The following is a 12,288-nucleotide window of genomic DNA, read 5'->3' as shown; positions in this document are numbered from 1 at the left end:
ATACACTTATTGTCCACAAGTAGGCTGCTGCCATCTACTGTTTTAAGTTGATACTGAGTACACTCAGCACAATACAGTGATTCTTCAGTTTCATGAACAGCAGCTGCAGATCAAATGCTGCATTCCATAAATTGTGGGCTGGGTGTTATTGTAAGCTGTAGGCTCGGCTGTAGGTTTGTCTGTGTGTGATATTGTAGCTTATCTCCCTCCCTGCATGTTTTCTTTTGGGAAAGAATTAGGAATCATCAATAAGTTACCCTATAAACAAAAAGCTGACGTGTGCCCAGCTGACTCAATGGGAAAATTAAAAAAAAAAAAAAAAAAAAAAAAGATAAAGAAAAATACGGATGTTTATCAGCATTAATTTATTTTAAAGAAACGTTTTAATGAACGAATCTAATTCTAATAAGTGACCCAGTGACTCAGTATTAAAATCAATAACTGTGCGTATGTAAGCCTCTGCTGCAGCCCTCCTTAATTGGTAATTAAGCCGGAGCCAATCAGTGACGTCTACACATAGTGGTCAGTTCAACAGAGTTATGTGTGTAGACGCTTATACCTTCTCTCCTGCCTCGTTGTAGGCGTGAATGACAGACCTGTTAGCACTCCTATATACATTCATTTTGAAGGATTCATTTGTTGATTTCCATATTTTGGCGTTTGCACCACTTATGACCATGTGCTAGCCTAATTGCCTTGCTGTTATTAATTGGAGAGGCATTTTGCCAATTTAGTTGTGAGCTTATTACAATACTTCAGCTATTCCTGGTGTACATATGGTGCACCCAGTCATCCTTTGACTGGAGTCATGTCATAGTATTGCCAACCCAGATTAAGTGTTCCCTGAAGTCTAGACAGCATGTTATATTTTATCAGTTGACGTCAGAGTGTCGATGTCCCCAGTATCAGTGTCCCCTGTTGAGAGATAATATATGGCGGGCCGCTGTATCTCACTTCTCGGAATGCTGCTGCAGGAAGGAAACAATACTGAGGTCCCACCCACACACAAGCTTCTCCCTATCCGGCTCTTCCTGGATCTGAAGTCCACATCTGTTAACCTACGTAAGTAACCTTTAATTTTCTGTTTCTGCGATGCTAAACTCCGGGGAATATTAGTCTAACTATGCATGACAGCACGCAACGAAGTTCAACAAAGTGCTTGAATACATTTTGCGGCGTCTGCAATGTAGGAAATTAGCCTCGCCCAATTAAACAGACAGTCGCTGTTGCGCTGTTTAACGGAAACCTGACATAACGGCAATAAAGTCATAAAACAACTAACTGACACTTTTAACTGTAAAGGTTTATCTATCTAAGTTAACGTGTTAGCTAATCCTCTAATCCACTGTGTGTTCACTCAGTCCTGGATGCTAGCGTCAAATGCTAAATAGTAACTTCGTCCGAGAACATTATGTAACGTTAACGGACAGCAGGGTAGGTTCAAGCTCTGCGACATCAAAGAAGATGTTGGAGTGAAGTAGCATGTTTAGGCTTTATAGTATTTGTGTTTTACACTCTTATTACGCCTTATGTATACAGGCAGAAGACGAAGCTGCTACAAAATGTTAACGTTATGAGGCTGTGGCTGTTCAGCGAGTTTGGAAATCACGGGCCTGTGATGCTCAGAGGCTTCCTGGCGCTCTTCGTAAAATCGTAAAAGTCTAAGCTGCAGGTTGTAAAGACGCACACAATCGCGCATTTAAGTGCTTAAGTATAATAAAATGCATAGCGTAGCAACAGTAGCATCTGGCGACTCTCTTAAAAAGTCAAGACGTTCAAAATGTTTGAAGCCAATCAGGCGTTTGTTTGTTTTTCCTTGTAAAGCAATTACAAATTAAACTTGTCACAATACTTAACTGTGAGGTGTCATTGATTTCTGCAAAGAGTTTATGTTTTCGGAAAAAAACCTAATATGGATATAAAAATTATTTTATCCCCCATTTGGGTCCTAAGTGTGTGGCGTGATGGAAGTGCTGCTGGAATTTCCGATAACACTTAAAAGCCTCAGCAGTGCTTTCAAGGGTCCAAGGGAAAAAGCTGGAAAGCAGCTTGAGTTTTTACAACCAAACGCCCTTGAATAAGTCAACACTAACTGTGTGTTTAGGTCTGTTTAAATTCCCCAATGTATACGCACTCTTGGTGCATCCTTGCATATAAAACAATTACATCAAAAGTCTTAACTAAAATTCAAATCAATAACCGAAAATAAGTTGAGTTTTTACAGCCAAACAGATGCACACTGCATGCTTTTCTACTACAGACCCTGAAGGTCTCAGAAAAAACCCTCCTGGCAACCCTGTCTCTTGTTTGCATGCAAACAAAACGAATTGTAATGAGTATTTTGCTCAGTTGTGGGATGACGCAGCCACACTCGGAACAGTTGCGTAATTCCAACAACAGACCTCTATATAGATGACATTCCACAAAAAAGATCATGAAATAGGAATTTGTGGCGGTCTAATCTGATTCTGGGTTGATGCAGTTTTCACTCTCGTGGTTTTTGAGAAATGGGAAGGAAAACTTCAAGAATAATGAGTTTATGTCAGCATCATATGTTAGGGATCAAGGCAGAAGGAAGCGATTAGTTTCTGTCATAATAACTGAGATGTGGTCAGACAATCTTACATTTGTTCATGGCCAGGACTTCATATCAAATTGAAAATAAGGATATGGCAAGTTCTCTCTTTTCCTTTTTTTTGCTTTAAATCTGATTTGGCCATTTTATGGTGTAATCTGCAAGAAACTCTTGTGAAATCCTTGTTTAAAGCTGTATCTCATTAACTTGTAGAAGTCAACAGGTGGAGCAGTTTATTAGGCCAACACCAGATGGGTGCAGGAGTGGCTGATATGTTTGTGTTATTTTTAGAACACTATATGGAAATTCCACACTAATAATAGATGATTATTAGTAGACTATTGTTAGAAGAGTTGTCAATGTCTTTTTTTTTCTGATGTTGGATAGCTCCTGTGTTTTTAGGTTGCTCAAACATTATTTCATAAACACAACTTAAGCTAATTAAGTCATGGGATCACAAAAATCTAAGTACACTTTTATATAATGGCCATTTTTGACCTTAGTTGGGTGGAAAAAAAAGTCTCAGGAACTAAATATCATATTCCTGTTGGAATTACTGCATTTGGAGAATCAAATGAAGGAATGCACCAACTCAAGACAACAAGTCATTGCTTGTTCTGAATGAACAATTCTTGTTCTGGCGGTACATGGCAGTCGCAATCGTTATGTTTGGCCATCATCACTCAGTACAGCAAACTACATTAAGACTTAAATTTCGCTGGTACAAATGTGGGTGAAGTTCATGAGGTCCTAAAAAGTTTCCCGGAAAAGGTCCAAAGTTGTGTAAAAGTGCATATGATGGCCCTAATACATCACAGTAACAAATCACAACTTAATTTCACCTCCAGGTCCTAAAGATGAGCTACCCAGGATACCCTCCTCAGTCAGGTGGATACCCACCACAGGCAGGAGGCTACCCACCTCAACCAGGGGCATATCCACCCCAAGCAGGCGGCTACCCACCAGCAGCAGGGGGCTACCCACCAGCAGCAGGCGGCTACCCTCCTGCAGCAGGAGGCTACCCCCCACAGGCAGGTGGATTCCCACCCCAGGCCGGTGGTTACCCTCCAGCAGCAGGCGGTTACCCTCCAGCAGCAGGGGGCTACCCTCCCCAGGCTGGTGGCTACCCTGCCCCCGCTGGAGGCTTCCCTCCTCAGGCAGGAGGATACCCACCACAGCCTGGAGCAGGAGGCTATCCATCCATGCCTCCAGCAGGTGAGGCTGCAAGATACGAAGTGTTAATGGAGTTATGAGTCTTAATATGCAGTTTATTTTGCCAAAAAATACAGACAACCAAAATATTGAAAGAATATTTCAGCTTTGTCCGTTTTTGTTTTTAGTGTTATGTCAATATTTTCTTTGCAGGTGGAGGCTGGGGTGCAGCACCAGGCGGCTATGGCGCGGTACATAAATTCTTATCTCACTCATCAGTGGCATGTCATTAATAACATATGGACTGACTTAAGCTAAATCTCCTGTTTGCTGAAATCACCTTATCTTCACCAGCCCCACAGCCTTATTTGCTCTATAAGAGGTTAGTCACTATGTGCTTAGGCACTTACAGCTGTCCTCTGTTTGCAGCCAGGAGGGGCTCAGCAGGGATACCCAGGGGGCCCTGCCCCAGGCCAGCAGCCCATGCCAAATTACCCCGGCGCCCCCACTACTAACCCCTCAATGCCTGGACATGGAAGTGGAGCTCCATCCCACCAACAGGCACCTGCCATTCCTGTAAGATGCATTTGTCTTCTGTCTTAGGACTTCCCTGAAGCTTTGTTCCAATGCACGAACAGCAAAACACACCTATGTAACTGCAGTATTTTATCTTCTATTTATAGAAAGGGTACAGGGGCTCTATTAAAGACTTTCCTGGGGCTGATCCACTGAGGGATGTTGAAGTTCTTCGAAAGGCTATGAAGGGTTTTGGTCAGTATATGATGTTCATTTGACTATGAATCAAAATAAGTCTATGATGGGCACTTGATTTGCTCATTCACCCTTTTACACATCATTGACTGATTCTAATAAACATCTTGAACAGGCACTGATGAAAACGCCATTATTGAACTTCTGGGAAGTCGTACCAACAAGCAGAGGGTTCCAATGGTAGCAGGCTACAAAACAACTTATGGGAAGGTATGAGAAGGCTCTGTTAGCTCTCATGGCCTACATATGATAATTATATCTGACCGTGCTCTCATGTTTTTGTTTTTTATTTCATGTTTTTGTCTCAGGATTTATTCCATGATCTGAAGTCTGAGCTTACTGGACACTTTGAAAAAGTGGTTCTTGCCATGTTGATGAGACCAGCGTACTTTGATGCAGCTGAACTCCGCGAGGCTATAAAGGTTAAAGGCTTGAGTCACTGCCTCAATAAACCAAACCACATTGTGTGACACATTATGTAATTAGGTAAAGAGGGGAAAAGAAAATCTTTAAATGCAAGTGAAGGTCAAACAAGTTGAAACTTGAGTCATGGCTGATAACCGATGAATGTTCACCATATTTACTCAATGAAGAAAGTTTGTCATTGAATGTCTTTCTAAGACTTTGTTTTTGTTTTGTTTTGTTGTGTTTTTCAGGGTGCAGGAACTGATGAAGCGTGTCTGATTGAGATTCTTTCATCACGTTCCAATGCTGAGATTTGTGAAATCACCAAAGTCTACAAAGCTGGTTAGTTCCGATTCATTCGCACTTTGCTTCTGATCTTTTAATAGTCTGTTCTCCACAGTATGAGAGAATAATGAATGTGAATGTAAACTTGCAATTTGAGTTAGTTCACTGTTCATATTTCACATTCAAGCTGTAGCTAGTCTGAAAAAAATGTAAATGTTACACAAATTAATGTATTTTTCTAAAAAGTCTCACCTTCTTTCCAGAGTATGGGAAGAGCCTGGAGGACGCCATCAGCAATGACACCTCCGGTCATTTCCGCCGGCTCCTGGTCTCTCTCTGTCAGGTAGCTGCTGCAAATTTTATATCTGATTTAATTATAAGCTCACATGAACAAAGTAATGACTACATCCATGCACTACACCCGTGTAAAGTGTTCTTAGTGAGTGTCTTACTTTTTCCAGGGAAATCGTGATGAGAGAGAGACTGTTGACATTTCCCTGGCCAAACAGGATGCACAGGTACCGGTTTAAAGTTGGTTGTGTTGTATATTATTCTTGCAAAAGGCATTGCCAACCCTTATTTTATGTTCCTTCCTCTTTTAATTTGTGTGTGTGTGTGTATAACAGAAACTGTATGCTGCTGGGGAAAATAAAGTAGGAACTGATGAGTCTCAGTTTAATGCCATACTTTGTGCTCGCAGCAAGCCTCACCTTCGGGCAGGTGTGTAATTTTAACATTGTTGTACTTCCACAAGATGATTTTCCTTCTTCTGTCTCTTGAAGTTAATAAGATTTCTGCCTTGTTTTTCCAGTGTCATAACTGCACATGTTGACCTTTTTTGGTACACATTGCTCATATGTTTGCACAAGTTTTCCAATATTATGATTTTAACCATCTCACCTCTGATTCTGGTCTTTTTTTTTTTTTAGTCTTCCAGGAGTACCAGCAGATGTGTGGGAGAGACATTGAGAAGAGCATCTGCAGGGAAATGTCTGGCGATTTGGAGTCTGGCATGGTGGCTGTGGGTACGTTCTTGAGGTTTCCAAACTAAAGTGGCTTTCCAAAAACATGTTGGTACTTTAAGTTTATTTATTGAAGTCATTCTTCGAAATGTTTGTTTCACAAGGCTTTCCTGGAAAGAACGAAAAATATCTTGCACATGCAAACAGGCTGCTGACCCAAATAGCTTTTTTTAATACTCGATGATCGGTCGAAAACAAATGGTGGAATGCTAGATTGAAGCTGCTCATTTCTCCAAATTTGCCATTTAAAAATGGAAGATTTTTAAGAATCTACAGTACAGTTGCATCAAAATACAACTGTTGATGGACAATCATCCTGGGGGTTTTGTAGAATGAACTGAGTCAGACTTCAAGTTATTTCAAAGAGGTCACGCCTACAAGAATTTGGCGATGAACCACAGCTGCCTCTCTTTCTCTAGTGTAGTTATTGTTGGGCTGCATTAAATTTGAATGTACATTAGTGCCTCATGCTGTCTCATCCAGTCAGTGTTTAGACTGTCTGAGTCATTTCATTTACCTCTTCTTATTACAGTGCCATGAAAAAGTATCTGCCCTCCTCCTGATTTCTTCTATTTTTATATATATCTCATACTAAAGTGTTTCAGATCTTCAAACAAAATTTAACATAAAACAAAGGCAACCTGAGTAAACACAAAGTACAGTTTTTAAATGATAATTTTATTTATATAAGCAAAAAAGTCATCCAACAGCAACTGGGCCTATGGGAAAAAGTATTTGCCCCTGTAGTTACTAAATTCTCTACTCTACCAAACTGCATTTATAATTGGGTTCAGTTGGACTAAACACACCCAGGCCTGCTAAATCTACACATCACTTAAATAGAACTTTTTCAGCAATGTGAAGCTGGTTAAAAGGTCTCAACAAGCAGACAAGAGTTGACAGCATCCAAGGATCTGCAGGCCCCTTTCACCTCAGTGGAGGGCAGTGTTCATTACTCCACTATTAGAAAGACACTGGCCAAAAATGGCATCCATGAGAGAGTGGCAAGGTGAAAACCACTGCTTACCCAGAAGAATATGAAGACTCGTCTCAATTTGCCAAAACACACCATGATGAACCTTTTTGGAGAATGTTCCATGGACGGAAGAGTCCAAAGTGGAACTATTTGGAAGACAAGGGTCTCGTTACATCTGGCATAAACCAAGAATAGGATTCCACAATAAGAACATCATACCTACAGTCAAGCTCAGTGGTGGTGGTATGTGATAGTGTGGCGATGCTTTGCTGCTTCAGGGTTTGGGCGACTTGACATAATTGAGGGAAACATGAATTCTCCTCTCTACCAGAAAATCCTGAGGGAGAATGTCTGGTTGTCACTCTGTGATTCGAAGCTCAAGCACAACTGGGTTATGCAGCAAGACAATGATCCAAAGCATAAGACCAAGTTCATCTCAGAATGGCTCAAAAGAAACAAAATTAAGGTTTTGGAGCGGCCTAGTCAAAGTCCTGATTTGAATCCCATTGAGATGCTGTGGCAGGACCTTAAACGGGCGATTCATGCTCAAAAACTCTACTATGTGGCTGAATTAAGGCAGTTCTGCAAAGAGGAATGGGCCAAAACGCCACCACAGTGATGTGAAAGACTGGTCTCCAGTTATCAGAAGTGTTTGGTTGCAGCTGTTGCTGCGAAAGGTGGCACAACCAGCTATTAAATTTAGGGGGAAATTACTTTTTTACATGGGCAATACAGGTGTTGGATAACTTTTTTGCTTCAATAAGTAAAATTACCATTTAAAAACTGTATTTTGTGCTTACTCAGGTTCCCTTTGTTTTACGTTCAATTTTGTTTGAAGATCTCAAACAATTTAGTATAAGATATGTTCAAAAATGGAAGAAATCAGGAGGAGGGTAGATTTTTTTGTGGCACTCTGTCTTTCCCTGTATGTTTTGGAGACTCATCAATTTGGTTACGGTGACCAACATTAACACCTGCTTCTATTTCCCAGTGAAATGCATCAGGAACACCCCTGCCTACTTTGCAGAAAGGCTCCACAAGGCCATGAAGGTACAACTGTTGTTCATCATCACATTTATTCTTATGAACACAAACCAAACATTTGCTGCTTTGAAGTTGTTGTGGAGGTAGAGGAGATCATTTCACTGAAGCAGTCAATTAAGTATCACATTGGGGTGTGTCGACAGGGAGCAGGCACCAAGGACCAAACCCTGATCCGCATCATGGTATCCCGCTCTGAGGTGGATATGTTGGACATCAGACAGGAGTATGTGAGGGCCTATGGAAAATCACTGTACACTGACATCTCAGTAAGTCCCATTTTATCATAGCTTCAGTAACTGTTTTCCTCTTTTTGAAATACATTTATAGGATCATTTGAAATTAATATTGACTTTGCTGTGTTTGTCAGGGTGATACCTCCGGGGATTACAAGAAGCTGCTGTTGAAGCTGTGTGGAGGTAGTGACTAAAAGGCAAGGAAGATGACCTCTTGTAAGGACGTTATACATGTCCACACTGAAACAATGTTATAGGACCTTATATCAACCTCTGATGCATGCCGTTAATGTTAGTTTTCTTATGACTATCAATCAATCAATATTAATTTTGTATAATTCAGATACATGTTAATTTTGCCACTTTATTGTAGTATGTGATTGGCAGATGGTAAATATATATATTAATATGAAGATTTTTTTCAAGATGCAGTAGATAGCTTTATCATTTTTGGGTAAAAGGTGGAGTCCTAAAGAAAAAAGTGGGTGAAAATGTTATATTACTGTTCTAACCACTATTGAGAAGTATTAAAAATGTCAGACCCGATGCTTAACTACAAGTCTTCAGTTTGTATTATGATTAAATTGGGAAAACAACGTTTTACAAAATAAGAAACTAAAGCTGCAGACCAGAGGGGTGTACTACGAAACAAGTTCAATATACCCAGGCTTTCTTTGTGTGAGCTGGCTCGACAAACCCTAAACTTGCAATCAGAGATAACTGGTATCATGGCGGTGCTTATCAACTTTCTTTGTTAACCCATGCTTCCTGCTTCAGGCTCTGTGCACATTCTCATAAAAGGGGGCGTTTGGCACGTCATTTGACTCTTCTTCTGCACAAAATGGACCAATCGTGTGCCACCTAGTTCAGTCAAGAGGAACAGGTCATTATAACGGAGAGCTATGAAGAATATAAATACATTATCACAGCAAAAGCACTGTTGTTGCAAATAATGCGAGAGAGGAATGCTGGCAGAAAATTGCCGATCGTGTAAATTTGTAAGTTAATATATTTATTTTACCGCTCAATGCACTCTAAATGTCTCCCACATTCAGAGCTCTTAAACTTTAAACTTTATGCAGCAGATTTAAACATTATACTCAAGAAGTGCATTTAGGTCTGACTCTGTCCCATAATGAAGGATAATCACTTAAGTTTTTGGTCAAATCAAAGTGAAATTAATTTCATAGATTGAGTATTATCTGTGATAAATACCAATACACTAACCAGTTTTTTAATCTGTGTTCTAATAGCTGCAGTAGCAGCAGCGTTATACAGACTTGGCAGCAAATCAGGTGGTTAGTGAAAGGGCGATGCTTTTTATAGCCAATTTAAGCCGAAACTCGGAACATAACCTGCTCTTGACTAGGTTATGTTTGCAGCATCAGTTACCATGGTGATCTAGCCAGTTTAAAAGAGAGCCACCTTTGTGACAATGAAATCCTTGAGCTTTAGGCTCAACATACCTCGCTAACCAACTAATCTCTCTTCGTAGTACACCCCTCAGGAAGTGTGTTTAGTCTATCTAATATATAAAGTACATATACAAGAAAACATTTAGTATACACATATTATTTCAGTGTTACTAACTTAACCTCCCTACCAGGCATTTCAACTATGTTCAACTAAATGTATACAAAGCCGTGCGAGATTATTATGCAAGGTTTAGGCAATAAAATATAACCGAATCTCACACAGAATAGATATGATCATTTGGCACTTGTGTAACTGGTCACAATTAAATTTCAACTATTTTTTTAACTTCAGAAATAAAAAAATAAGTGTCTATGCCAACTAACCCGAGTTATACTCCTGCTTGTAAATCTATGCAAATTAGGTATTCACTTTATATCAGCTTTACAAAATTCCTGTGTTTTGTTCTTGAAATGTAAGCATCTCCAATCATTGTTCAGCATTTACAGTCAATGTTGCCTCTCACTGAATGCTTAAAAGCCAAAGTTTAAAGACAGATCATGTGCCTTTTTTGTTGGGGCTGCTGTGTGAACTGTTTAGAGCTACTCAGTGTTTCACTGTGGTTTATCTTGCAAACAATCTATACTGATACAGGCACGGCTATAGAAATATAATCCTTAAATGGTTTTGTTCTCAATAATCTGTTTACATTTTATGTCAGTACCCTTCTCTGGTTTGTATGTTTTACTGCCAGCAGAGGGCTCTTGGTTCACATGAAGTGTCATTTCTTATGTACGTGTGATTGTTTTTCCTGCTGATTTAGAATCTCTGTTGCACTAACTCTACTCTGCCATCATTCTTGTAACTTGATAATGCTTGAAAATCAATGGATGTCCTTTTTAGTTTTCTAACATTTTGTCACTTAATAGTCTTCAGAGACTTACAGTAAGCCACTACTCGTTTCAATAAAAAAAAAAAAACATTTTGGCATATCCGTATTTGTGAAATGGGATCATGTGTTTTGCATGAAACATCGACTGTGGATTTTCTGCTGTAAGCCGGCACACAATGAGCAATTTGCATTTCAAAGCCAGTCTCATTTTCACCACCTTGGTCTGTATTTCGAGGGGTGAGTCAACCCCCCCCTTCCCCTCCCCACCTTATATAAGTGATGTCTCTGTGTATGTGTGCTTTGCTTTATAATGTGAGAGGGGAGAAAATGTTCAGGTTTGCTTTGCAGCACGAGTGATTCTCAGGGCTGTTCTCAAGGCTATAAATAGTGTCCATATTGGAGACACGGATGTCTTTTAAGTCTTCTCTCTGTTCTGCTCACTGGCCTCAAAGTGCAGCCTCAGAGGGAATGTGATGGAGAGACAAATGACTTCACTGAACCTCACTTCTGGTACACCTTTCTCACTTCACTATTTCTCATATACACTCTCAAAATGAAAAGCTCCCACCAGCCCTGAGGACAAAGAGGGATGAATATTTGATGTAAATATTTGTGTATTTTCTCTCTGGTGCAGACTGTTTGCCGTGATACATCCTGAAATATATAGGTCAAAAGGAAATCAGGGGGGCCTCCCATTTGGCTGGCTTTTACTTTTAGAGACAGAACACTTCCCTGATCTTTATTTCTAGACAAAGTGCTTTAATTATTAACATGTGGATGTGATAGCAGGACTCTGCACCCTTTCTGGGACTTGATCACACTTGCATACACACACACGCAGGGTTACGTTGTCTTATTGGAGATGCCAGACACATGTGCGTGTGGAAGTAGTGTCAATCAATAGTATCTGACTGCGTCATCAGGAGACAGGAGCTGTGAAGGTCAGCCTTTGATTAGCTCTCGGCCCTCACACTTCCCATCACAGCCCTGGAGCTGTCTCTCTCCGTATATGACAGTTAAAAGGATTTTTGATTTGAAGTTAAACTTGAAAAGTTGCGCAAACTTCTTAAAATTGGTCATGTCAGAAAATGAAATTATAAATTATTATGTTTTACTTTGGAGATATGTTTGGATTTCATGCTTTTAAATCCTTGGATGCCTAAATAATTCATTATTTATGAGTGCATTTTTATAAATTGTGGATACGGTACTCCCATAAACAAAGGACAAAAATGAAAAACTATCCAAATGAAGCATTTTGACAGATAAATCAACACTGTCCCATAAAAGGTTTACAGATAGATTAAACATTTTCCAAAGAAAAAAACCAATTCCATGAATCTATTGAGATTAGTCCACAGTTTACCTTAATTCACATCCCCTTCTTCACTCGGCTTTTTAATACTGTCACTTCAACAATCAGTAAAAGCGAGTATTGACCAAATTGTTGATTTGCAGTGGATTTTCTGTAGCCGTCCAATGAGGAATGTGAGGTTAAGTGACATTTGGTTGCTGGGGAC

At 39.9% G+C, this 12,288-nt stretch overlaps 1 protein-coding gene across 1 annotated transcript; it reads left to right on the top strand.

Annotated features, from left to right (window-relative positions):
• Nucleotides 1-583: 583 nt before the first annotated feature.
• Nucleotides 584-10,866, top strand: LOC122971169 (annexin A4-like). The gene is made up of 15 exons (XM_044337694.1): nucleotides 584-1,062; nucleotides 3,424-3,790; nucleotides 3,941-3,978; nucleotides 4,157-4,303; nucleotides 4,411-4,498; nucleotides 4,614-4,708; nucleotides 4,807-4,920; nucleotides 5,155-5,245; nucleotides 5,452-5,531; nucleotides 5,650-5,706; nucleotides 5,815-5,908; nucleotides 6,118-6,213; nucleotides 8,178-8,236; nucleotides 8,374-8,496; nucleotides 8,598-10,866. The coding sequence occupies exons 2-15, from the start codon at nucleotides 3,433-3,435 to the stop codon at nucleotides 8,655-8,657; spliced, it is 1,500 nt and encodes a 499-aa protein (XP_044193629.1). The 5' UTR covers nucleotides 584-1,062; nucleotides 3,424-3,432; the 3' UTR covers nucleotides 8,658-10,866.
• The last annotated feature ends 1,422 nt before the right edge of the window (nucleotides 10,867-12,288 follow it).

Source organism: Thunnus albacares, chromosome 20 (assembly GCF_914725855.1).
Source record: "Thunnus albacares chromosome 20, fThuAlb1.1, whole genome shotgun sequence".
Classification (NCBI taxonomy): domain Eukaryota; kingdom Metazoa; phylum Chordata; class Actinopteri; order Scombriformes; family Scombridae; genus Thunnus; species Thunnus albacares.
This window is presented reverse-complemented; position numbering and strand designations above follow the sequence as displayed.

Excerpts from the sequence above, each read along its gene's own strand:
- LOC122971169 (XM_044337694.1), top strand. The coding sequence starts at position 3,433 with ATGAGCTACCCAGGATACCCTCCTCAGTCAGGTGGATACCCACCACAG. Across the intron at positions 5,707-5,814 it reads TGGCCAAACAGGATGCACAG|AAACTGTATGCTGCTGGGGA; the intron begins GTACCGGTTTAA and ends TGTGTATAACAG. Across the intron at positions 8,497-8,597 it reads CACTGTACACTGACATCTCA|GGTGATACCTCCGGGGATTA; the intron begins GTAAGTCCCATT and ends TGTGTTTGTCAG.